The sequence below is a fragment of the Lithobates pipiens genome, unplaced genomic scaffold, assembly GCF_037356315.1.
Source record: "Lithobates pipiens isolate NorthernLeopardFrog02 unplaced genomic scaffold, aLitPip1_a1.2 Scaffold_8, whole genome shotgun sequence".
Classification (NCBI taxonomy): domain Eukaryota; kingdom Metazoa; phylum Chordata; class Amphibia; order Anura; family Ranidae; genus Lithobates; species Lithobates pipiens.
The window spans coordinates 343,052,408-343,080,301 of NW_027507903.1; the positions used below are offsets into that span (position 1 = coordinate 343,052,408).

Here is a 27,894-nt window from a genome sequence, read left to right on the forward strand (position 1 = left end):
AACCAGTCCACACAGCTCTTCATCTTAGAAAGTCTTTCATATAGCTCTACAGCTAGGCACCTCTCCCCCAACTCTCAACGGATTTTAATTATATACTGTATATCAGATATTTTCCAGGAAAAAAAATCTCTAGTCCAACCGGCTCTTTTTCCAGTATCTTCTCCAAGGTCATTCTAACATCATTTCTATCTTCTGGAGCTATTTGTTTGATTCTGGGACCCAAGCTAAACACATTTCTCTGAGTAAGAGAGCATTTTTACCCATAAATATAATTAGGCTTGGGCTTTTTGTTTATTAAGCTATATCTTCAAACAAATAAGAACTTTTATAAAATATAAGACAAGCACCCATGACCCTCAAGTAGACAGCTGCCTGTAGTCTTTTATTTTGATGACCTTCCATTTCCAAATGATCTGCAAATATTTTACCTATTGGCCTCAACAGAAGTAAAAGTAAAACTAGAATGTTAATTTAAATGTTTCTACTATGTTAAAGAACATGAACATGCTAGTCTGAGAAATTATCTGTTTTCATCTGTTTATTTTTTCTCTATAACTTGTGGTAAAAGCCTTAAAGAATATGTTCACTTTAAAAAAAAATGCAATTTTTTTTTTTTTTTGCAGGTTAAAAAAATTGCATTTATTTTGGAGCCTGTAAACCATTGCTGGTGGTGCACTGGTGCCATGCAGGTCTCCTGCAGATCTGTCAGTGTATATGTGTGTCCGTACATCTCGTACAGGCAAGCAGATACACTGACAGGAAGAATCATTGAACTACCACACCTCTCCACAGCACCGTGATAGTTCATTGAAATTGTTCTATGCTTCTGAGCATGCACATTTTTTTCTTTTAGATTAATTCCGTACGATTACTGTACACATTAAACGAAAATCGGACATTGTTTTTACTTATGATAAAAATCTTCTTGCCTGCGCCTTCAGTTTTTGTCATCCGAAAAGTCAGAATCGGTTGGCAAGAGCACTAAAAATCAGATAATCGCCTGATCGTTTGTTGTGCGAAATTTTTCTTCTGATCTTCTAATTGTGTGTATGGGCCATTACCTGTTGACTTTTCAACATTTCGTTATCTTTCATACCTTTCATTCAGTATCATGCAAATACTAACCCTTCAAATTTCAAAGTGTATTTTTTAATACTTTAATTCTGAACGCTAGCATTATTTTTTTTATATATATAAATTATTCCCCTATCCCCTTTTTTTTTTTTACAAATTATACTCACCCATTCCACACTGTTGCCATTTATGTCCTCCTCCATGGTCATATTGCATACTGACATATACTGTAATTTTAGAAGTATTGATTCCTGACACTCTGGCCAGCTGGGCACTAAAAACTTTCAGGAGGTCAGTAATAAAGAACATGTTTTATCAGGTTAACTTTAAACCAAATCTGTACTTTGCTCATACAGGGGCTCAACTTATGATGACCCCCACCACCTACATACACTTAACTTTTTTCCCACTCTTCCCCCATTGAGGGTGACTGCCAGTGTAAGGAGGCATCTCTCCACTGACTACCAATGTAAGGTAAGGAGGTGGGACATATTTTCCTTAGTACAGGCTTTCACTAATACAACTGTAACTTTAGACAGCAATAAGAAACTCTGAGATAATTTTTACATTTTTTTCATTTTAGGTGAGAACACATTTAACAATGTCAGGGGCTGCAACATTTGCCCGAAGAAAGAATTGAAAATGACAATATACAGTTCTTAAAAAAATGTTTTAAAAGTAAACTAGTAGAATAGGGCCTAGAAAAAGTGAGCTCCAGGATCGACAGCGGTTGATAAAAAATTGATAGGTGGAGATGGAAAGGGGATGTCCTAACTACCAGGTTTTAACAGCTATTTCCAATCAAGTAGAGGATACAGAATCAATTGGAGGGTCATTAATTAGCAATCTAGTTTGACACCACTGGGTATATTGGAAACACTTCATTATAGACTGTTGCATACCAACAAGTAGGGTTTGGACAAAGGATTCCTAAAAGTCAAAAACATTTTTGACCCATGATTCTTTGCCTCCACCCAGTCCAATGCAAAAAGCATAAGATAGTTTAGCTATAAACAAAGAAATAGAGGGGGTTCCGGATAAATCGACTTATTGAGAATGGGTTTCCCTGCTGTAAGGGATATAATTGTGTGGCGTTGTTTGCAGCCTCTTGAGATCCTAGTACCTGGATATCAATTGGACATTCAGGGGTCAGAGGTAACTAGTTTACTAAAGACATGGTGGTACAAGGCACCACTGAGTGCCAAAAACATTTAACCCTCGGGCACAACGAGAAAAGCACGGAGCAAAATCTGCATCTGGATGACCACACTTTGGGCAGCAAGATGGAGAGCTTAGGCTCATAAGGTGAGAGAAATGTGGAGAATGGTGGAAGAGCCTCAGAATCTTTTCACAGTACATTGTAGCTCTGATCGTGCCCAAAGACAAACACAATGTTTTTAGAGTGTCAGTAAATAGGTGGGGGAAATCCTTGGTCCATTTGATTAGAGCAGTTGTTGTGGCAGAGTTGTCCTTCGATTGCCTGAGAAAATTATATTGGGTAGACACAGCTGGATTAGGATATCCTAAAGCCCCATACACACTATCAGTTTTTCTGATGAGTTTTTCCTTCAGGTTTACCAAAACCATAATGCAAGGGCCTGCCTGATTGCATACAAATTGAAACTTCTACGATTTGACCTCATATTATATGGTTTTGGTAAATCTGAAGGAAAAACTCATATGGGGCTTTAGAGCGTATCCAATGAGTTCTCCCAGTCTCTTTGAGAGCTTTTTTTTTATAATAGAGGCAATGTAGAATTTTGCTTTTAGAAAAAGAAAACTGATTTTTGGATGAGCAGGAGGATTTTTCTAGTGCTACATTGAACTCTGAGATCATTTTTAATTCAGCAACATACTATATACTCTGGAAAAATTTTCCAGTTTTATTCTGCACTTTATTCACCAATTGGGTATCTTCTTTTTTCAAGACCTCAAGAGAAACACATTTTCTATCTGGGTCATTCTAACATTTTCCAGAGAAAACGGTTACTCCCCAAAGATTTTGTATACCAGCCTTCGGCCGTTTTACAGTCACCATTTGTCCACACATGCTCGAAGATCCACAGCAGAGGCTGAGTCAGATAAATCCATCATTAACTCAATGGGGAGCAAACTGCACTTAATAACATAAAACAACTTAAGCTATATAGAAGGAAATAGTGTTTCATGACAGCCTCCTGCCAAGCACAGACAGGAAAGCACTTGGGAAGTAAGCAAGGGAGGGGAAATCTCTTTTTATTAGAAACAGAAATATAAATGATAGACGTATGAGTGAAACATGTTTATAAGGTCAGATGTAATCCCTTGAAAATTTCCCAGTAACAGAGACTGATTTGCAGATCACGCTTGGGAGCCAAAAGGCTTGCCAGCTGGATGATGCTGGTGTAACATAAGGTGACTGCCTTGCATCAGATCAGAATGTCTGTTCTTTGGAATTGGGCAGCACTTCAGTACCTGCCAGACACAATTAATATTATATATATAGAGAGGTGTACCCTTCGACATGACCAAATTGATTTAAACACATTTTCAGTTCTGATAAGCCTACACTGAACTGAAGTACCGTAAATTAATACAACTACAGCCAAAGCAAACTGAAAACGATCAGAGAAATTGTGCAGTGAACAGGATACAGAGATGTGTAGAAGCCTCTGATAAACAATCATCAAAGGGGTAACTCAGACATGAAGAAGCAAAGCACTAAGCCTCTAGCAATATGGCGGCTTCCACACACAGACTATATTAGAGCAATGAAAAGAGCCTACAGGTAATCCTGCACAATAGTCCTTTCTCTTGTGCTTGCCTTTTTATTGGCACAGATTCCACAGATCTTAACAGTATTCTTGCTGTTCCTTTGGGTCATCTCACTGCAAGAAGTCAGGGGCACATTGGATTTCTGGCAGCTTAAGAGATATTTTTCTGTACTTACAGTATTATTAACCACTTGCCACCCAGGCCAATTCTGACATTTTTCTTCTACAGAACTCTCAAACATTATATATTTTTAAACATTTTTAAAAGAAGCCCTAGAAAAAAAATGGTGGGTGTTTTGCAATTTTTCTTTGTGTCACACGATATTTGCGTGGCAGTTTTTCAAATGCAAATTTTTGGGAAAAATTACACTTTAATGAATTTTAGTGCACACAAACACAATACCTATTTGAATTTTTTTTGGTAAGATCTAAAAGAAGTAAATAGATGCCTAACATGTTATACTTTACCACTTCCGCCCGTGCTATAGCCGAAAGATGGCTACAGCGCGGATGCTACCTGCCAGGAGGGCGTCCCTGGATGTCCTCCTATTTACTTCCGGAATGCGTGCTCCTGAGAGCACGCATCAGGGAAGTTCTGTGTTGGCCATGTCCCTTGGACACAGCCAATCACAGATCGCTGTAAACGACCAATCACATCGGCCGTTTACAGCGCTATCGGCGTGTCCAATGAGAGATGATCTCATATGTAAACATATGAGATCATCTCTCAGCGCCGCTCTCCCCCTCACACAGAGACAGCGTGTGAGGAGGGAGAGATGAACGGCTACAGCGGCCGTAAGTTAAAAGAAAAAAAAAGTGTAAAATAAACTGCAATCTGTCCCCGCTGCCATCTGTCCCCACTGCCACCTGTCCCCAGTACCACCAGTTAGTGCCACCTGTTGTCAGTGCCATCTGTCCCCAGTGCCACCTGTCCCTAGTGCCATTTGTCCCCAGTGCCATCTGTCTCCAGTGCCACGTATAAGTGCCATCTGTCATCAGTGCCACGTATATGTGCCATCTATCATCAGTGCCATATAGTGCCATCTGTCATCAGTGCCATATCAGTGTCACGTGTCATCAGTGCCACATATTAGTGCCATCTGTCATCAGTGTCACGTGCCCTCAGTTATCAGCGTCACGTGTCATCAATGCCACGTATTAGTGCCATCTGTAATCAGTGCCACATATTAGTGCCATCAGTGCCATGTATTAGTATCACGTGTCATCAGTGCCATGTATAAGTGCCATCTGTCATCAGTGCCACATATTAGTGCCATCTGCCATCAGTGTCACTTGTCATCAGTGCCCCGTATTAGTGTCACGTGTCATCAGTGCCACATCAGTGTCATGTGTCATCAGTGCCACGTATCAGTGCCATCTGTCATCAGTGCCACATCAGTGCCACGCGTCATTGTCCTGGTGCTCCAGGGCCTCCAAAAGTGTAATAGGTAGTCAACAATTTAGATGTGTAATTTATGCTCCTAGAACACGTGATGGGCCTCTCTGAGTGGCTAGGCTGTGGAAAAGTCCCACACATGTGGTATTGTAATACTCAGGAGGAGTAGTAGAATGTATTTTGGGGTGTCATTTGTGGTATACACATGCCATGTGAGAGAAATAACCTATTACAATGACAATTTTGTGGAAAAAAATAAAAAAAATAAAAAATCTTAATTTTGCAAAGAATTGTGGGAAAAAATGAAACATCAAAAAGCTCACCATGCCTCTTACTAAATACCTTGGAATGTCTACTTTCAAAAAAGAGTTCATTTCGGGGGTATTTGTACTTACCTGGCTTGTTCGGGTCACAAGAAATTAGGCCACCAGTGCATCAGATGTGATCAATTTTGTATGATTCGCACCCCAGCTTGTAGACTCTCTAACTTTCACAAAAAACAAATAATATCCACTAATTTGGGTTATTTTTTACCAAAGATATGTAGCAGTATACATTGTGGCCAAAATTTATGAAGAAAAATTAATAATTTGCATAATTTTATCACAGAAACAAAGAAAAATGCGTTTTTTTTTCAAAATTTTCGGTCTTTTTTCATTTATAGCGCAAAAAATAAAAAACCCAGAGGTGATCAAATACCACCAAATGAAAGCTCTATTTGTGGGAAAAAAAGGACAAAAAAATAATTTGGGTACAGTGTTCCATGACTGAGTAATTGTCATTCAAAGTGTGAGAGCCCCGAAAGCTGAAAATTGGTTTGGGCAGGAGGGGGGTTTAAGTGCCCAGTAGGCAAGTGGTTAAAATTGTGTACAGCACCAAACTACGACACCTAAAATGTTTCATAGGCTGTGCTTTAAAAGCTTCAGGTTACTAGTTTAGAGTTACACAGAAGGTCTGCTGCTAGAATTTTTGTTTTAACTCTGATGTTCACAGCGATACCTCAAGTGTGGTGAAAACACCATTTGCATATGCGTATGGGACCTACATATGCGTTTGCCTTTTTTCGCGCAAGCATGGGGGGGGGTTGCTTTTTTCTTTCTCGTACATCACGGGACACAGAGACTCAGTAATTACTGATGGGTTATAGGGTATCACTAGGTGATTGGACACTGGCACACTCTAGAAAGGAAGTTCAATCCCCCATATAACCCCTCCCCCTACTGGAGGTACCTCAGTTTTTTCGCCAGTGTCTTAGGTGTTGGTCACAAGTAAAGATGTGCTGTGCTGAGCTCCGCTGGAATATCCTTACTGGAGCCAGCTATGCAACCGGATCCATTCAAAGTGTCTTTTCCAGGCTGAATTAGATGGTACCCGGGCCAAGGTTTTACCTGTAACGCTTCTCTTTTTAGAGATCTGGACCCTGGGACCCAGTATTTGTTTTTTTTCAGCCATATTCCTGGCAGGGTGCTTTACGGGCCCCAAACTGTGGATCCCCCTATTCAAGGGGGCCCCAGTCTCTGAAGGTTTTTTTTCCTAACGGAGCCCACCGTGAGAGGTGAAGCTTGGGTCTGTTATTCATACCTTTCATGCCTGATCTGTCTGCTTGGTGTCCACGCTCTATGCTCCTCCAGCCATGCTACAGGGAGGATGAAGGTAAGGGGGATTTTTCCTTCTGGGATTCTCCCTCCTTGGATTAGAGGACTGAGACAGGCCTGGGCAGAGAGCGGAAACATCAGGGCCATCTTTAAGGCAGGGCAAAAGGGACAGCTGCCCTGGGCCCTGTCATTGTTGTGGGGCCCAAAGCAGCTGCTTCAACTATCCCTGTTTAAATTCCCTTGTCCCTTGAAGTTTTAGTCCCGATATCTCAGTGTGAAGTGCTGGTACTAATGCTGCCCAGCTCTGCCCTGTTGTTGTGTACAGATGACTCACCTGCAGACCCTGTGTTTACATGTAAATAACCGGCATTCATATGTAAATAGCGGCGGCATTTATAAGTAAACAGCTGCGATCGATGGTATTGATATGTAAATAAAGGCGGCATTCATATGTAGATCACGCCCCCTGCAGTGAGGAGAAGATGCGCTATAACCTCTAGCAACCAATCCGTGAGCAGTATTACTGTACAGTAATCTCTAGCAACCAATTAACAAGCAGAAATAATTTGCTGTAACCTCTAGCAACTAATTAGTGAGCGTAATGTGTGCTGTAACCTCTAGCAACCAGTCAGTAAGCAGTAATGATATGCTGTAACAGCTGGCAACCAATCTGAATTACTGCCTGATCTGATACAGTAAACTGATTTTAAGTCTAGCTGCTATTTATTGTATGTCTCAGAGCAGTCGGAGGGTGGAATTGCATGGAGGGGGCAAGAAAATTTTTGCAGAGGGTCCAATCAATATTAAAGACGGCCCTGATCTGCTCACAGTGACAAACAGATAAGCCACGGATAAATAATTTAAAATTTATGAAAATCAGTTCCAGTGTGAATGACCCGGTCTCCTCCAACCCACCTTTTTGATGGAAAAGACCCCACAAGGAGATCTCTATGTACGGTATACTAGTCACTAGGCATAAAATGAATCTGAATGCCTTTGAGATTGTAGGCTGGACTAGCTGGTATAAAAGTCTTCCTTTGAAAATGCCAAAGTGGACATTGTGAGGATTGGGTGATTTTCATAAATTTTAAATGATTTAAAATATAAAATAAATATATTTGTAGTAGCCATTGAAGGTGTCCGATCCATATTTTTTATATAGCACCTCTCCAGGAGATCTGGGTATTGGCAAACATATTTAAAATGTAGCTATTCCCTGGTTATTTGGGATTTTTTGGTAAATCGGAGCAGTAAAGTGAACCTATTGCTTAGCCTTGCATGTATGAAGCATGTCCTATGTTCATGAGAGAATCATGGAAAGCATTCCTTTACAAGTCTTTTGGTAAATAAAACTGCTCTTACAGGTCTCCACTTTTACTCACCTAGAGTCAGGGCCGTCTTTAAGGCAGGGTAAAAGGGGCCCTGGGCCCTGTCATTGTTGTGGGGCCCAAAGCAGCTGCCTCATACTTGCCAACTATCCTGGGTTAAATTCCCTTGTCCCTAGAAGTTTTAGTCCTGTCCCAATATCTCAGTGTGAAGTGCTGCAGATGACTCGCCTGCAGACCTTGTGTTTCTCTAGCAACCAATCAGTGAGCAGTATTACTGTACAGCAATCTCTAGCAACCAATTAACAAGCAGAAATCATTTGATGTAACCTCTAGCAACTAACAGTGAGCCGTAATGTGGGCTGTAACCTCTAGCAACCAGTCAGTAAGCAGTAATGATATACTGTAACCATTGGTAACCAATCGCAATAGCTGCCTGATCTGATACAGTAAACTGATTTTTAAGTCTAGCTGCTATGTATTGTATGTCTCAGAGCAGGTGGAGAGAGAAATTATATTGGGGTGGCCCAAGAAAAATTTTGCCCGGGGTCCAATCAATATTAGACCCCTTTCACACCAGGGCGTTTTGCAGGCGCTATAGCGTTAGAAATAGCGCCTGCAATCCGCCCTAAAGAAGCTGCACCATTGTGTGTAGTGTGAAAGCCCTAACTTTCACATTGGCTGTGCTTTCAACCAAACTTTCAAACCATCCAATGGCTGGTTTCATAACTGATCACATGTGCAGCATTATGGCAGTTGAAGAATCAATAGAGGCCAAGATGGCAGCTTCCTTGACTGAAAACGATAGAAGGGTTTACTTCCACTTTAAAGACGGCCCTGCCTGGAGTGATGGTTTTATCCAAACGTGGCGCTTTACTCCGACTCTCTTCCTCTTCTTCTCCTTCTTCCGCTACAAACCCAGAAACAAAAACAGATTCTAAATCTCATCTTGTACCAGGGGCGGATCCAGGCGGGGGGCAACGGGTCAATTGCCCCCTCCGAGAATACTGCCAGCTGATACCAGCACGGCCGGTTCCGCGGGTCCAATCGCGGCCGGTTCCGCGGGTACCCGCGTGCCGGTTCCGCGGGTCCAATCGCGACCGGTTCAGCGGGTACCCGCGGGCCGGTTCCGCGGGTCCAATCGCGACCGGTTCAGCGGGTACCCGCGGGCCGGTTCCGCGGGTCCAATCGCGGCCGGTTCCGCGGGTCCAATCGCGGCCGGTTCCGCGGGTCCAAACGTGGTCGGTTCCGCGAGTACCCGCGCGGCCGGTTCCGCGGGTACCCGCGCTGAGTGGACGGGTGAAGGGGGGGGGGGGGGCAGCTGGGCGGCTTAGGAGGGCTGCTGGCCAATCAGGAAGCCAGCAGGCAGAGGAGCAGGGAGATGACATCATCTCTTACTGCCCTGCATCCCTCCAGTTCCGCCCTCACTGTGTAGGAATCTGTGTGCAGCAGAGAGATTGCATCATCTCTCTGCTGCCTATCTTCACTCTGGGACCCAACAAAAGACCACCTTAGCAGAAAAGTGACACAGTAGGTGACAATCCGCAATGTGTGGCAGGCTACGTGGCAAGTGGCAATCCGCAATGTGTGGCAGACTACGTGGCAAGTGGCAATCCGCAATGTGTGGCAGGTGACGTGGCAAGTGACAATCCGCAATGTGTGGCAGGTGACGTGGCAAGTGACAATCCGCAATGTGTGGCAGACTACGTGGCAAGTGGCAATCCACAATGTGTGGCAGACTACGTGGCAAGTGGCAATCCGCAACATGTGGCAGGTGATGTGGCAAGTGACAATCCGCAATGTATGGCAGACTACGTGGCAAGTGGCAATCCACAATGTGTGGCAGACTACGTGGCAAGTGGCAATCCACAATGTGTGGCAGACTACGTGGCAAGTGGCAATCCGCAATTTGTGGCAGGTGACGTGGCAAGTGACAATCCGCAATGTGTGGCAGGTGACGTGGTAAGTGACAATCCGCAATGTGTGGCAGACTACGTGGCAAGTGACAATCCGCAATGTGTGGCAGACTACGTGGCAAGTGGCAATCCACAATGTGTGGCAGACTACGTGGCAAGTGGCAATCCGCAATGTGTGGCAGGTGACGTGGCAAGTGACAATCCGCAATGTGTGGCAGGTGACGTAGCAAGTGACAATCCGCAATGTGTGGCAGGTGACGTGGCAAGTGAAAATCCGCAATGTGTGGCAGACTACGTGGCAAGTGACAATCCGCAATGTGTGGCAGACTACATGGCAAGTGGCAATCCACAATGTGTGGCAGACTACGTGGCAAGTGGCAATCCGCAATGTGTGGCAGGTGACGTGGCAAGTGACAATCCGCAATGTGTGGCAGGTGACGTGGCAAGTGACAATCCGCAATGTGTGGCAGGTGACGTGGCAAGTGACAATCCGCAATGTGTGGCAGGCTACGTGGCAAGTGGCAATCCGCAATGTGTGGCAGGCAACGTGGCAAGTGACAATCCGCAATGTGTGGCAGGTGACGTGGCAAGTGGCAATCCGCAATGTGTGGCAGGCAACGTGGCAAGTGACAATCCGCAATGTGTGGCAGGTGACGTGGCAAGTGACAATCCCCAATGTGTGGCAGGTGACGTGGCAAGTGGCAATCCACAATGTGGGTCAGGCAATGTGGCAAGTGACAATCCGCAATGTGTGGCACGTGACGTGGCAAGTGGCAATCCGCAATGTGTGGCAGGCTACGTGGCAATCCGCATCTGGTGGCAGGCGACGTGGCAAGTGACAATCCGCAATGTGTGGCAGGTGACGTGGCAAGTGACAATCCACAATGTGTGGCAGGCTACGTGGCAATCCGCAATGTGTGGCAGGCTACATGGCAAGTGACAATCCGCAATGTGTGGCAGGTGACGGGGCAAGTAACAATCCGCATTTGGTGACAAGTGACGTGGCAGGTGACAATCCACATTTGGTGGCAGGCGACATGGCAAGTGACATCCTCAGGGCTCCCACTGATTCTGCATTATGGTGAGTTGAACCATTTAATTTTATATTACAATGTATTAATAGAAATAATGCGCTTCAATCATCCTGACACCATAACAACCATGGTGCCATAATGATTGAAGCGCAAATACCAGCCATTTCCCATATTAATTGCCCCCCAAAAAACATATTTTATAGCAGTGCCCCTCCCGAGATTAGACTCTGGATCCGCCCCTACATGTACAAAAAGCACTTACAAGAATGTTTGATACAAGGGAGTCAATCTTACGTACAGTTGAAAAGCTCCTTTGCTTGTTCGTAGGTCTTGGGATATCCATCTAGGACATAGCCCTGGTTCTGACAAGGCATAGACTTTAGTTTCTCCTTCATGAACCTGATGATGTAGCTGTCGTCCAGACGCCCTGCATTCAGAAAGGTCATATGAGAAATATATACAATATATGGCCAAACGTTTGTGGACACCTACAGTGGATATAGAAAATAATCACCCCCCTCTTTAAAATAATCGCATTTTGTTGCTTTGCAGACTGAAATGAAGACAGACACAGTTTTTGTTTTATCCAGCAGTGTTTACTAGTGCAACTTATAACATCCACGTGTTAACCCCTTCCCTGACAGTCACATTTATACAGTAATCAATGCATTTTTATAGCACGGATCGCTGTATAATTGTGAATGGTCCCAAAAATGTGTCAAAAGTGTCCGATATGTCCGCCGCAATATTGCAGTCACGATAAAAATCGCAGATTGCCACCATTACTAGTAAAAAAATAATAATAATAATAAAAATGCTATAAGTCTATCCCCTATTTTGTAGACGCTATAGCTTTTGCGCAAACCAATCAATATACGCTTATTAAGATTTTTTTTTACCAAAAATATGTAGAAGAATACGTATCGGTCTAAACTGAGTAAAACATTCGTTTTTGAAAAAAATATATTGGATATTTATTATAGCAAAAATTAAAAAATATTGTGTGTTTTTTTTCAAACTTGTCGCTCTTCTTTTGTTTATAGCGCAAAAAATAAAAACCACAGAGGTGATCGAATGCCACCAAAAGAAAGCTTGAGGGGAAAAAATGATAACAATTTAATCTGGGTACAGTGTTGCATGACCGCGCAATTGTCATTCAACGTGTGACAGTGCTGAAAGCTGAAAAATGGCCTGGGCAGGAAAGGGGTGAAAGTGCCCGGTATTGAAGTGGTTCAATTCTTGAGGAAAGTCTGCTGCTCGTTGCCAGAAAGTTGTCAATGGGAAGAAGGTTTATCTTCCAACATGACAATAACCCAAAGCAGAGAAAAAGGTGAATGTCCTCGCATGGCCTAGTCAGAGCCAGGGGCGGATCCAGGGGGGGGGGCAACGGGTCAATTGCCCCCCCCCCCCGAGAATACCGGCAGGCTGGTTCCGCGGGTCCAATGGCGGCCGGTTCCGCGGGTACCAGCGGGCCGGTTCCGCGGGTCCAATGGCGGCCGGTTCCGCGGGTACCAGCGGGCCGGTTCCGCGGGTCCAATCGCGGCCGGTTCCGCGGGTACCCGTGCTGAGTGGACGGTGAGGGGGGGGGGCAGCTGGGCGGCTTTGGAGGGCTGCTGGCCAATCAGGAAGCCAGCAGGCAGGGGAGCAGGGAGATGACATCATCTCTCACTGCCCTGCATCCCTCCAGTTCCGCCCTCACTGTGTAGGAAGCTGTGTGCAGCAGAGAGATTGCAGAAAAGTGACACAGTAGGTGACAATCCGCAATGTGTGGCAGGCTACGTGGCAAGTGGCAATCCGCAATGTGTGGCAGACTACGTGGCAAGTGGCAATCCGCAATGTGTGGCAGGTGACGTGGCAAGTGACAATCCACATCGTGTGGCAGGCTACGTGAGAAGTGGCAATCCGCAATGTGTGGCAGGCAACGTGGCAAGTGACAATCCGTAATGTGTGGCAGGTGACGTGGCAAGTGGCAATCCGCAATGTGTGGCAGGCTATGTGGCAAGTGGCAATCCGCAATGTGTGGCAGGCAACGTGGCAAGTGACAATCCGCAATGTGTGGCAGGTGACGTGGCAAGTGGCTATCCGCAATGTGTGGCAGGCTACGTGGCAAGTGGCAATCCGCAATGTGTGGCAGGCAACGTGGCAAGTGACAATCCGCAATGTGTGGCAGGTGACGTGGCAAGTGGCAATCCGCAATGTGTGGCAGGCTATGTGGCAAGTGGCAATCCGCAATGTGTGGCAGGCAACGTGGCAAGTGACAATCCGCAATGTGTGGCAGGTGACGTGGCAAGTGGCAATCCGCAATGTGTGGCAGGCTACGTGGCAATCCGCATCTGGTGGCAGGCGACGTGGCAAGTGACAATCCGCAATGTGTGGCAGGCAACGTGGCAAGTGACAATCCGCAATGTGTGGCAGGTGACGTGGCAAGTGGCAATGTGTGGCAGGTGACGTGGCAAGTGGCAATCCGCAATGTGTGGCAGGCAACGTGGCAAGTGACAATCCGCAATGTGTGGCAGGTGACGTGGCAAGTGGCAATCCGCAATGTGTGGCAGGCAACGTGGCAAGTGACAATCCGCAATGTGTGGCAGGTGACGTGGCAAGTGGCAATCCGCAATGTGTGGCAGGCTACGTGGCAATCCGCATCTGGTGGCAGGCGACGTGGCAAGTGACAATACGCAATGTGTGGCAGGTGACGTGGCAAGTGACAATCCGCAATGTGTGGCAGGCTACGTGAGAAGTGGCAATCCGCAATGTGTGGCAGGCAACGTGGCAAGTGACAATCCGCAATGTGTGGCAGGTGACGTGGCAAGTGGCAATCTGCAATGTGTGGCAGGCTACGTGGCAAGTGGCAATCCGCAATGTGTGGCAGGCAACGTGGCAAGTGACAATCCGCAATGTGTGGCAGGTGACGTGGCAAGTGACAATCCGCAATGTGTGGCAGGTGACGTGGCAAGTGGCAATCCGCAATGTGTGGCAGGCTACGTGGCAATCCGCATCTGGTGGCAGGCGACGTGGCAAGTGACAATCCGCAATGTGTGGCAGGCAACGTGGCAAGTGACAATCCGCAATGTGTGGCAGGTGACGTGGCAAGTGGCAATCCGCAATGTGTGGCAGGCTACGTGGCAATCCGCATCTGGTGGCAGGCGACGTGGCAAGTGACAATCCGCAATGTGTGGCAGGCAACGTGGCAAGTGACAATCCGCAATGTGTGGCAGGTGACGTGGCAAGTGGCAATGTGTGGCAGGTGACGTGGCAAGTGGCAATCCGCAATGTGTGGCAGGCAACGTGGCAAGTGACAATCCGCAATGTGTGGCAGGTGACGTGGCAAGTGGCAATCCACAATGTGTGGCAGGCATCGTGGCAAGTGACAATCCGCAATGTGTGGCAGGTGACGGGGCAAGTGGCAATCCGCAATGTGTGGCAGGCTACGTGGCAATCCGCATCTGGTGGCAGGCGACGTGGCAAGTGACAATCCGCAATGTGTGGCAGGTGACGTGGCAAGTGATAATCCGCAATGTGTGGCAGGCTACGTTGCAAGTGGCAATCCGCAATGTGTGGCAGGCTACGTGGCAAGTGACAATCCGCAATGTGTGGCAGGTGACGTGGCAAGTGGCAATCCGCAATGTGTGGCAGGCGACGTGGCAAGTGGCAATCCGCAATGTGTGGCAGGCAACGTGGCAAGTGACAATCCGCAATGTGTGGCAGGCAACGTGGCAAGTGACAATCCGCAATGTGTGGCAGGTGACGTGGCAAGTGACAATCCGCAATGTGTGGCAGGCTACGTTGCAAGTGGCAATCCGCAATGTGTGGCAGGCAACGTGGCAAGTGACAATCCGCAATGTGTGGCAGGTGACGTGGCAAGTAACAATCCGCATTTGGTGACAAGTGACGTGGCAAGTGACAATCCACATTCGGTGGCAGGCGACATGGCAAGTGACATCCTCAGGGTTCCCACTGATTCTGCAGTATGGTGAGTTGAACCATTTAATTTTATATTACAATGTATTAATAGAAATAATGCGCTTCAATCATCCTGACACCATAACAACCATGGTGCCGTAATGATTGAAGCGCAAATACCAGCCATTTCCCATATAAATTGCCCCCAAAAAAACATATTTTATAGCAGTGCCCCTCCCGAGATTAGACTCTGGATCCGCCCCTGCCCAGGGGCCACTTTGAGTGCAGCGGCGCCTATAAAAAGATATGGCTGTAGGCCCGGGGCGAGCATGTCAACCACACGTGTGCTCGGTCAAGCTTATACATGTTCGGTCATTTTTGGATAGGTGGGCGCATGTGAGGTCTCGGCAGTGGGGTGCGCCTCTCATCACGGCCTGGTAAGACCTCTCCACAGCCTCTGACATCTGTACCATGTCCGCAGCCGCATATTATATACATGTGTATGCCCAGCCAAGCATATGACTTTCTTTACTTCCCTGCTTTGGGCTCTAGCCCCAGATCTTTTGTAGACTTAGCAATGCCCCTGGTTATATCCCTCTCTTACTCAATCCAAAATGAAAAAAAAAGTTTTGCCTATAAGTTCTACTTTAACACCGAGTACTATTATGAAAGAATTAAAGCCTGCAACTGTCACAATGTAAAATCCTTTGACTTTAAAAATGTTCAGACTGGGCTCACCGGTATATTTGAAACTAATTTTTTGTGTTGTCCTTTTTTCTTCCTGATGATATTGAATCAAGAGTTGACAAATTGCTCCTGGTATATACTGTTTTTTTCCTTTATATTTTTGCTGTTTGATGTAATTGTTTAGTTCACGCTTGTTGTTGGCTGTCTAGCCTATGTAAAAGCATGTGTGAACAGCACCCCGATCTGGGATTTTACTTATTGCAGGCTGGATTTCTCTACCATTTGTATTAACATATTTCAAGGTTGTACGTTTGATTATAATCACATACTGTACAGGTCACATCTGTCCCTTGTCAAATGTTCTGTTCGTTATATATGTAAAGAAATCTTTCTTTTTGATTTCTTACTGAATGCTCTGTTTTGTTATTTCTTGTGAAAATTCAATAAAAATGTTATTGGATCTTTAAAAAAAAAAAAAGAAAAAAAAATTCTAATTTCTTTATAAATTTTGAACATATATATTATGCTATGTTTTGGTTTATGCAAACCATGGGATATAATTTTTGTTTATTTTTCTTTTTATACTAGTAATATCGGAGATCAGCGCCTCATACCAGGATTGCAATATTTCAGTTGACAATCGGACACTGACACTTTGCAGGAACCAGTGACACAAATACAGTGATCAGTGCTAAAACGATACAGGTGATACTCGAAAAATTTGAATATCGTGCAAAAATTCATTTATTTCACTAATGCAACTTAAAAGGTGAAACTAATATATGAGATAGGCTCATTACATGCAAAGCAAGATAGTTCAAGCCGTGATTTGTCATAATTGTGATGATTATGGCTTACAGCTCATGAAACCCCCAAATCCACAATCTTGGAATATTAGAATATTGTGAAAAGGTGCAATATTCTAGGCTCAAAGTGTCCCACGCTAATCAGCTAATTAAGCCATAATACATGCAAAGGGTTCCTGAGCCTTTAAATGGTCTCTGTCTGGTTCAGTAGGAATCACAAACATGGGAAAGACTGCTAACCTGACAGTTGTGCAGAAAACCATCATTGACACCCTCCATAAGGATGTTCCCAAAGTGCTGTATAAAAGCACATTAATAGAAAGTTATGTGGAAGGGAAAAGTGTGGAAGAAAAAGGTGCACAAGCAGCAGGGATGACTGCAGCCTGGAGCATTGTTAGAAAAAGGCCATTCAAAAGTGTTGGGAACTTTCACAAGGAGTGGACCGAGGCTGGAGTCAGTGCATCAAGAGCCACCACACACAGACGGATCCTGGACACAGGCTTCACATGTCGTATTCATCTTGTCAAGACACTCCTGAATAAACAACGTCAGAAGCACCTTACCTGGGCTAAAGAAAAACAGACCTGGTCTGTTGCCCAGTGATGCAAAGAAAACAAGGACTCAGAGTATGGAGGAAGAATGGAGAGGCACACACTGGAAGATGCTTTAAATCCAGTGTGAAGTTTCCACAGTCTGTGTTGATTTGTGGAGCCAAGTCATCTGCTGGTGTTGGTCCACTGTGTTTCATTAAGTCCAGGGTCAACGCAGCTGTCTACCAGGAGATTTTGGAGCACTTCATGCTTCCTTCCACAGGCGAGCTCTATGGGGATGCTGACATCATTTTCCAGTAGGACTTGGTATCTGCCCACACTGCCAAAAGCACCAAAACCTGGTACAATGACCGTGGTATTACTGTGCTTTATTGGCCTGCATACTCGCCTGACCTGAACCCCATAGAGAATCTAAGGGAGCATTGCCAAGAGAAAGATGAGAGACATGAGACCGAACAGTGCAGAAGTGCTGGAGGCCGCTATTGAAGCATCCTGGTCTTCCATAAGACCTCAGCAGTGCCACAGGCTGACAGCGTCCATGCCACGCCACCATAGTCATAACAATTATGACAAATCACAGCTTGAAATATCTTGCTTTGCATGGAATGAGTCTATCTCATATATTAGTTTCACCATTTAAGTTGCAATAGTGAAATAAATTAACTTTTGCATGGTATTCAAATTTTTCATCTGTACACTGTCCCTGTACTAATGACACTGGCTGGAAAGGGGTTAAACATATAGGGCGATAAAATTAACTGTGTCCCTAGCCAGTGTTTTTGTCTACACAGTGTGCTGCTTTTACTAGGGAAAGAGATTGATTCTAGTACCTGCTTTTCAGAGACGCAGGATATCACACAATTATCACAGCGAAATCGGTCCTCGCATGCGGAAGTTCAGAATCACATATATATACATACACGATTCTGCACAGGAGAGCTGCTATGGGGGCAGACGTTAAATGGTTTAAGTGACTGCCATGAGGAAGTACAGGGCTGACACTTCTAGCCCTTACTGAAAATGCTTGCTGCCTGGCTCTGACTTTTGAACATACTAGTATGTAAAAGGAGTGTCAGAACTGCTTATTTCTACCTGTTCCAGGTCAGAAATTTAAACTCTACTGAATGCATCAGCCTAAATGTCAATAACTAGTACTCTCAAAAGTAGAGTTTAGCAATAGTGCTATTGATTGTTCTCGTGACTTTCATGACTCCATTCACACCAATGCGTTTTTTGCAGAAATGCAGGGCTTTTCTGTTTTGTTTTGTTTTTAACATGGGTTCATATTGAACATGTTCACATCAATGCAGTTTTGTGCTTCTGCGTTTTTCGAAAGGATCAATTTTTTTTTTAAAACGCAAAACTGTGCTTTTTTTGGTTCAATAGATTTCAATGGAGAAGCTGCAGAAAAGTATGTAGTGTGTTTTTATTTGCATTTTTAAATGTGCCCAAGAACAAATTAAAAAAATAAATAAATAAATAAAAGCATAAAAATGCAAAAACACAAAATCCAGGTAAAAAAAAAAAAAAAAACAACAACCCACCAGTAAAAAAATAAATAAATAAATAAAAAAGGCAGAAAGCACAGCAAAAAGCACTGAAGAAATGCCCAAAAGCAACATGCATGGATGTAAATCGAGCCCAAGTGCCTGAGAAAGGGAGCCTACGAGGAGAGAAATACAGAAGCTGCTTTTTTTTTTTTTTGCCGAGCCTATTATTCTGATCATTGCTCCACTGCCTAATGGATCACTGACCAGGAAAAAAACAGGTGTTCAAACTTTACTGGGTGCATACTTGCTCCAGGTTAGAGATCCACTAAAAATGGGAAAACCAAAGACCATGGCGATTGAACCTGTTCTGGCTCTCACTGCTTCCAGAGGATGATGGGCTCATCACCCAATGGAAGCAATACTTCTTGGAAAATGATCACACAGCATCTGTTGCTGCAATATTGGATTCATTTAAAATGTACGCCCGTACTACCCTGATCTCACACATAAACAAAATCAAAACAGATTCCGCTGGAGTGTTTGACAGGGCAATAGCGGAGCTTGTCTCCACTGAACGGGAATACGCAGCCAATCCCACCCCAACAACGGCGGCCTAGCTTAAAATGCAGACTAGAGTGGTGATTCAACTCCAGTATACGAAAGCTTGTCAAAAGCTCTTCTTTACTAAGCAGAAACTCTTTAAATATGGCGAAAAGGCAGGCAAGCTCCTCGCATACCTAGTGCATAGCGAAGACAGGCCCCCAGTTGTCATCACCCTACACGGCCCAGGGGGGGTGGGGGGAGTTAGATCACGGACCCACGCAGTGTTACCTCTAAGTTCAGAGAGTTTTTTGCGGATATATATAAAACAACAGTGACAGACGTACGGACCACTTTCCTTCACAGCATTACCTTCCCCCAGTTGACGAAAGAACAAATAGATTCACTTGAGGCACCCCTTACCACGGAAGAAATAGACGCCGCAATCTCCAGCTTTGCTAGATCCAAATCCCCTGGATCTGATGGCCTCCCTGTTGAATTTTACTCCTAATTTAGAAAATGACTAACTCCCAAACTGCTTGCACTATTCAATCACCTATTTGAAACCTTCACCCTGCCCCCCTTAATGCAGGAAGCGACAATAGTCCTCATCCCCAAACCTGGGAAGGACCCAGGCTACCCCGAATCCTATCGTCCTATTTCCCTACTGCAAGTAGATATAAAAATACTAGCTAAAGTACTGTCCCTTCGATTAAACCAAGTCATTCTGTCCCTCATACATGTAGATCAAGCAAGCTTTATGCCAGGCCGCAACACATCCTTTAATCTACGCAAACTGTACATTAACCTGCAAGCTACGCACGCAGAAGTTGGGTCACGGGTGGTGGTGACATTGGACACGGCAAAGGCGTTCGGCTCGGTGGAGTGGAGCTCTCTGGAGCTGCTTGGAGGGATATGGCTTTGGACCACGTTTCATCAAGTGGATTCAACTGCTGTATCAGGCCGCGTACACACGGGCGGACTGTTCGCCCAACTTTGTCCGCTGAACAGTGTTTGGGCGGACAGTCCGCTCGTGTGTGGGCTTTCAGCGGACAGTTTGACGAACAAGGTTTTTCGGAAATTCCGTAAAACTGTCCGCTGAAACCTTGTTTCAGCGAACAGTCCGCTCGTGTGTAGGCTTGTTCGTCAAACAAAGTTGCACGCATGCTCAGAAAGGATTTTCACGCCGAAAGTTATAATGCAGTGTATAGGACGTCGTATTTTCCGTCCCGTCGTACGTGCCGTTCACGTCATCGCGCACGGTTTCAGCAAACTGTTCGTTCGTCGTGTGTGGCCATGTCCGTCCATGCTAATTTTGAGCGGACTGTTTGCCGAAACTGTTTGACGGACAAAGTTGGGCGAACAGTCCGCGCGTGTGTACGCGGCCTCAGGCGCCCACGGCCCGGGTGGTGGCCAATGGCTGGCCGTCTCGAATGTTTGACCTCAGCAGAGGCACGAGACAAGGCTGCCCTCTTTCACCACTATTATACGCCCTGGCCGCAGAGCCCTTGGCCATATCCATCCGAGCTAACCCAGAGATCAGAGGACTGAGCCATGGCGCCCTAACCTTAAAGATCAACATGTATGCTGACGACACACTGCTATACCTGGCGGACTCGGGCCCCTCTCTGCAGGCGGCTCTTCAGACAATACAGAGATTTGGGACCTTTTCAGGGTTAAAAATCAATTGGAGGAAGTCCCAAATTCTTCCACTTGACAGCTTCCCACCGACTGAATTTCAGGACAGTCTGCCATTACAACGAGTCAGTGTCATTAAGTATCTGGGGGTGTGTGTCTCCAGATCACCGGCGGACTATACACATTTAAATTTAAGCCCTCTAATTTCCCACGTTCAATCCAAACTACGGGCCTGGGCTCCTCTGCCGCTGGGGATTTGGGATCTGATAAATCTTATTAAAATGGTCCTTTTACCCAAGATACTCTATATCAGGGGTGTCCAAACTACGGCCCTCCAGCTGTTGCAGAACTACACATCCCATGAGGCATTGTAAAACTCTGACATTCAAAGACATGACTAGGCATGATGGGGATTGTAGTTCCTGAACAACTGGAGGGCCGTAGTTTTGACACCCCTGCTCTATATCCTCTGGCACTCCCCAGTGTACTTACCCCTGAAGCATTTTAAATCGCTTGAGGCCCTGCTCAAACCCTTTGTGTGGGGAACCAACAGACACAAATTAGCTTGGCAGGCGCTTAAAAGCCCCACGGACCTAGGGGGCACTGCCCTTCCCGATTTTAATCTCTATTATATTGGGTCACAATTATCCCAACTGTATCATATTGACAAGACGGACAGGGAGCGGTTTCTCCAACTGCTCTGCCTGAGATGGGCTTGACGCACTGGAGACTCAATTTACGCGCTGGCGATGGGCTCTAGCGGTGCGGGTCAGGGGGACGACAGACCTTGCTATACCATTACAGACGCACTTGGGACTTAACTTCCGCCAAGCTAGGGATACCACTCTATAATGATTATACTCCATTGTGGTACAATATTTGTCGGAATTTCTAAGACTTCCCGATACAGACCTTTGGTTTACTTATGGTATACTCTATATCAGTGATGGAGAACCTTGGCACCCCAGATGTTTTGGAACTACATTTCCCATGATGCTCCTGCACTCTGCAGTGTAGTTGAGCATCATGGGAAATGTAGTTCCAAAACATCTGGGGTGCCAAGGTTCTCCATTACTGCTCTATATGCACCAATTGTTTGTCGGCGGAACCTTTAAAACCTTTGCCACGCTTAGCGAAGAATTTTCACTTCCCAGATCCATGCTCTTTCAATTTTTACAGATGAGACATGTGGCTCGGGCTCAGTTTTCGCAATCCGCACCACAGTCTACCCCTAATGCACTTATGGCCATAATCAAGAACTCCGATTCCCGTAAATTAACCTCGTCCTTCTACGACATGCTTACTACCCCAGTTTCCACCAAATTGTCATACAAACTCAAACCTCATTGGGAAAGGGTAATAGGCCCTCTGGAGGATGTGGAATGAGAGGAGTCTTTGGAATCCTGTAAGGCTGTCTCACCCAAACTCACTGACAGACTGACTCAAATTTATATTATCCACCAGGCATATCTCACCCCCCTGCGGGTTGCCAGATATAGAAGCTCTCAAACTACCCTCTGTCAGATGTGTGGGAAGGAGGTGGGTACATTCTTTCATTTAATATGGTCGTGTCCCAAAATACAAGGCCTCTGGGCGCAAGTTGTCACCTTTCTACATGATCACATGGGCTCTCCGGTCACATTGGACCCAAAACAATGCTTACTTGTTGTGCTTCCAGATACCACAGACAAAGACATTCCTGCATGAGACATTGTTCTCAGTGAGGAAGGTTATTGCCCGGAATTGGATGCGTCCCATACCCCCTAGGCTGGTGGAGTGGAAGGTGGAGGTCAATAATTTACCATATAAAAAGGTTATGTATATTAACAGAGAATGTCCGACCAAGTATGACAAAATATGGGATCGTTGGTTACGAAACCCCGACACCTGCACGTAAGGAACCTTGAATCTATGTTGCCAGATGAGTAGTTTGCCCCTCACTGGGAGTATAGCCAGAGGTCTGGAAGACCCATATGGTTGGCACCGGTTATCGCCCTATACCCGTTCTTGTCCTCTTCTACATACGCTGTTACTCGAGACTCTGGTTTGGAAATTTCTGTACTTTACTTACTGTACACCCTTCTGATATCAGTGACACGTTGGATATATGTAATAATATGTATACGCTTCTTGCCCGTTTTTCCCCATTTTGTTTTCTTCTTTTCCCCTTCTAAAATTATATATATATATATATATATATATATATATATATATATATATATATATATATATATAAAAACTGGTTAAAGGAAGGGGAGGGGGGAGGAAGAAATAAGGGGAGAAAAAAATATTAAAAAGTAAATATAAAGATACTTGAGAGATGTACTTATAAGCTGTTGTACCTTACCTCGCGATTGTACTTATTGTACTCTTGGTGCCTGTACATCTTGTAATTTTTTTTGTTTGTTTGTTATACCTCAATAAAAACTTTTGTAAAGGAAAAAAAAATAAAAAATAATAAAAAAGGGAAAAACCAGGATCAGATTGACATCTCCAAAACCTGCACTTTTAAAAACAAAGTTAGCAAAAAGGTAGCTTAGGTATAAAACAGAATATTTAGTTTGGCTATATCTTGTTCTTTAAACCCAGCCAAAACAGATGTTTACCTTTTCACAATAAATTAAATACTGTTCCTATGTTCTTCTTGTCTCATTGGCAGCATAAGGACAACTGAACTTTTATATTTTTTTTCTTTATTTAATCCTCCCACCCCCTAAGTTCTGGCCAGTAGGTGTAAACCTTACCCTCAGCTACGATCCTGCAATTTTCACGGTTTGGCCCTGCTTGGAGCCGCACACACTATTCTATGAAAATTGCCACATGTGCACCTCAGCCCCATTCCACTGATATGGGAAAGCCAATGTCGGGGAATGTGTACCTTGCTGCAGGAGTCTAAGAATAAAGGCCAAACTTTTTTTTATTTATTTTTTGTTTTGGATAGAGCAGAGAGGGATTAGATTGCATGCACGTTTTTATTGCTGTCTGTGTCCCTGTTAAGGAGCTTCACCCTCTCTATTCATCCCGTTTACCATTATCATTGGAAGTAAAAGAAAATCCAAAATTTTGGGTTGTCCCCAGAAAAGTAATAGAGGGGAAATCGTCCTATGGGGATGCTGGTTCTGATGACCTAGAGGTCCCTCAAGGAATTTCCTTATTTTGTAGGGATTTCCTCTCACTTCCCATTTGGCTATGGGACAGGAAGTGAAGGAAAATCTATGCAATGGGACACAAAAAAACAAACAAAAAAAACGCACACACAAGAACCCCACAACCGACAGGGTTTATCATCTTCCCTTGCTCTATCCAAAATGAAAAGAAAAAAAAATGCCTATAGTTCTACTTTAATATACAGATTAATTGTCATTATAAAAGTGGGTATAAGAAATGTTTTTTTCACATAAACAATTGAAATAAGTAAAACTTCAGGGCATTACAGGGAAAAATCTTTAATGTATTTAAGGTACAATTAGACATCCCAATAAATATGCTTCCACACAGAGTGCAGGAAAGAGTCAGAGTTCAGGATGAATATAGAGCCAGTTCAGATGTCTTTACTGGTCGTTCTCATACAAGGCAGGGTCCTTCCTCTTCAATCTCTCATGCTCTCTTGTGCCCCAGTGGTAGGTTACGTATGCCAAAGCAAAGGCTGAAAAAAGAAAATCCCAAACAGAAAGCCAGGTTAGCATATATCAGGAGGTTTCTGAGCATAGTGCTTAACAAAATGAGAACTCTTATCTTTTCCAAAGTCCCCTATTGCTACAATCTGCCCCTTTTAGGCCTCCTACACACTGGATGGTTTTACAGCTGTTTTTGGTTTGAGGTGTTTTTTCTGCAGCCAGTAAACTCTCCAGCATTCAACGTGCATTTGTAAGATGAAGAGGGGGTGGGGGCAGTGTAGACAGATCTTAAAAGGAGAACTTTTATTAAAGATATATATGATTTGAGTGATTAGGTATATTTTTTAAAGGCTTCTTTGCATTGCATTTCAATTTTACAAGAACATAAACATCCTATTCTGCTGTGCTTGAAATGCTTTTCCTCCTTGCGTGGTTAATGAATGGTACACACACCTGAACGTGCCTATAAGCATGCTTTAAGGCTATAGCTGACCTGCTTCTGACTGGTCTGATGGCCGCATACACAAATTCTAGTAAGTCTAATTAAATTAGAAGATGCTGCATAGTCATCCAATAAAAAAGCTCCATCTATTTACCCCTTTTTTTTTTACTTCATGCAAAACAAATATCAAATGTCATTTAGGGTTGGGTCTGACACTTACGTGGCACTACAGTCAGGAAGCTTGATGTGCATCTCCGTAGAACATTGGGAATGCCTTTTAAAAAAACTTGGGCAAACGCCCTCTGCTCAAAAGGAGATAAGGTGAAAGTGATGACGTTTCGCACCTTAGCGAGGTCTCCAAAGTGCAACCCCATGGTTTAGTTGCTGGGAAAAAAAAAAAAGACAACAATGTCACATTTTTGCACGATTACTTTTCATTTACACCAATAGGCATGCCAACACATTACCTTTACACCAAAGAGGTTCTATATACCTTTCAGCAGTATATCAGAACACGTATTTAAGAAAAACTGTGCAAGGGAAATATCAAGGTTGGCACTGCTGACTTTTTCTAAAAATGCTGGTTGTCTTTGTCTAGTTCAACCTTCACTGACCAAGAATGGGTACAGTCTGACTTCACTGACTGCATACCTGTCCTGGGTCAGTTCAGACAACTAGGTAGCTAGCATTTGATCCAAAGGTGGTAAGCCATGATTGTCACACTAGGCCGTCTTCCCAATTAAGGCTACAAACACTAACTACACACGACTGGACTTTCCCTCAGAATAAACTGAAGGTCTTTCCGACGGAGTTCTGCTGAACTGGACTTGCCTACACACGATCACACCAAAGCCTGTTCGTTTAGAATTCGATGGCATACGACGGGACTAGAAAAGGAAGTTCAATGGCCAGTGGGCAATAGCTGCCTATGCGTTGTATTTGGTACGTAGTAATAGCATACAGACGAACGGTTTTCCCAATAGGAATTGATTCCGTCTGAAAGATTTAAAATGTGTTCCATTTCTAGGTCTGTCAGAATTAAAAAAAAAAAAAAAAAAGTCAGATGAGGCCCACACACGATCGGAATATCAGATGAAATTATTCAGTTGAACCTTTTCTGCTGGAAAGTCCGGTCATGTGTACAAGGCATAAGACTCTTCTTGGTTACCTGAGGAGAGAGGTTTTCTAGTTTACAGAAGAAAGCTTAGAAGGAAGATAATATAGTTTTGATTTTAGACCGCTTCACAGGAAGTGACAAGGACAATATATCCCTGAAGAGATTAACATGTATTTTTTTGTATTTGGTGAAAATGTTCTTAGTCTTACAAAAAGAAAAACCTAATATAGCTACCACATCTAAGGACTGGTAATCTGCATTTTTTTGTGCTAGGGTGTAAATATTCTTTAAGGAGATTTTGAATCTCTAGAGTAATAGAAAACCTTCAGGGAAACAAAAGATACCTGCAGATAACTACATTGGTCAGAAACCCTAAGAGCCGGTTCACACAGGGGCGACACGACTTCCAGGACGACTTTGTGAGGCAACTTGGAGACGACTTGAACACGACTTACAACATGACTAAGTCGCCCCAGGCCAGGCGACTTTTGCCGTGGCCAATCAGAGAATGCGCTCTGAAGGGGGAACTCCACGCCAAATTTATGAAAAAACAATTGGCGTGGGTTCCCCCTCTGAGAGCATACCAGGCCCTTAGGTCTGGTATGGATTCTAAGGGGAACACCCTACTCGGAAAAACAGCGTGGGGGTCCCCCCCAGATCCATACCAGACCCTTATCCGAGCACGCTACCCGTACGGCCAGGAAAGGGGGTAGGGACGAGCGAGCGCCCCCCTCCTGAGCCCTCAACATGGAGGGGTGCCGTGTGGCCCCCCCCCCACCCCAAAGCACCTTGTCCCCATGTTGATGACAAGGGCCTCTTCCAGACAACCCTGGCCGTTGGTTGTCGGGGTCTGCGGGCTTATCGGAATCCGGGAGGACAGGTCCACGATGACACACCATTACATTGTGAATGAAGTGTTCAGTGGTGGTGCCCTGTCAGGGGCACGTGTATAACATGCCCTACACTCACAGTATGTCCTCAGTCTTTGGGGTTAAATAAGACTGGTTATTAGAACACCAATGACATCACTGTGCTGGGCATCACTGGAGAAGAGGTGAGCGCAGAGCTTTATGGGCCGGTATCTGGACTATTCAGGAGATATGGAAGGTAGCCGTGCTAAGTTGACCTTCTTCTACAAAAGCTGAGAGGGGTATGGAATCATTAGAACAGTGTGCAGCTGATATGACAATATGAAGCCATACACTCAGTAAAGAACAATGTTTTCTTCATTTTAGGTTTTACAATAGAATGGGATCTCCCAAGCCCAGATAGCATATTATAATGAAGTGTACACACTCTACATTCCCACACCCTCCATGCTGATGTCATATGACAGTACTCAGCCCAAAGCACCACATAACATGTTTCTATCACTAACAGCAGCCATATCATCGTTCTATGTATTGTGCACGGTTGAATATGAGCCCTCATATCACAAAGCAAATACGTGAAACATTCAAGCACTAGAGGACACCTGCAGCCGCACTGGCCATGAGAGCAGAGAAGTCATTACAGACAGGTGTGTGCAGGCCCCTTGTACGCCATCTCCCCCGGACTGTCGGCGGACTCACCTTGCCTCTTCAATGCCAAACTCAGAACTACTGAGAACTTCCGGTCCCACTGTTTCCTCTTCCGAGAGCAGTCTTAGTCACGTGAATAGCATATTGAAGGAGAGCGCTCGCCACCTGCTGGCTGAATTATAGGAGGCGGCTGCCAGGAGTATGAGCGCCCCCTGCTGCCTGGCTGAGAGAAAGCTGTGGCGTGCACCGAGGTACACTGAATATGTAGGGCTGCATTCTCCATCATAGCACTCACGAGACAGGGCTTAGCCTAGAATGGCAGGATTGAGGGCAGAGGCTGGTTAAGACTGAGTGGGCCTCTAGGTAAGGCCCCATCCCTTCAAATACAATTGGCAAGACTGCAATAAGCAAAGAAAAATAACCCTGTTTGTATAGGCATGGCTGTCCTACAAGAAGTATATATTGGGGCCCCCTCACTTTCACCAGGCCCAGG

General features: G+C 44.8%; 2 protein-coding genes across 2 annotated transcripts in view; both read right to left on the minus strand.

Moving 5' to 3' along the window:
* LOC143962129 (uncharacterized) overlaps positions 1-27,894 on the minus strand; it is a 350,250-nt gene that overhangs the window by 620 nt on the left and 321,736 nt on the right. Inside the window, exons 3-4 of the mRNA XM_077471455.1 lie at positions 11,392-11,520; positions 8,962-9,053 (exon numbers count right to left, since the gene is read on the minus strand). Coding sequence (XP_077327581.1) covers positions 8,962-9,053; positions 11,392-11,520 — 221 coding nt within the window. The remainder of the gene's footprint in view (positions 1-8,961; positions 9,054-11,391; positions 11,521-27,894) is intronic.
* UQCRQ (ubiquinol-cytochrome c reductase complex III subunit VII) lies at positions 24,136-27,590 on the minus strand. The gene is made up of 3 exons (XM_077473207.1): positions 27,453-27,590; positions 24,985-25,148; positions 24,136-24,351 (listed from the first exon to the last, which is right to left on the minus strand). The coding sequence occupies exons 2-3, from the start codon at positions 25,136-25,138 to the stop codon at positions 24,257-24,259; spliced, it is 249 nt and encodes an 82-aa protein (XP_077329333.1). The 5' UTR covers positions 25,139-25,148; positions 27,453-27,590; the 3' UTR covers positions 24,136-24,256.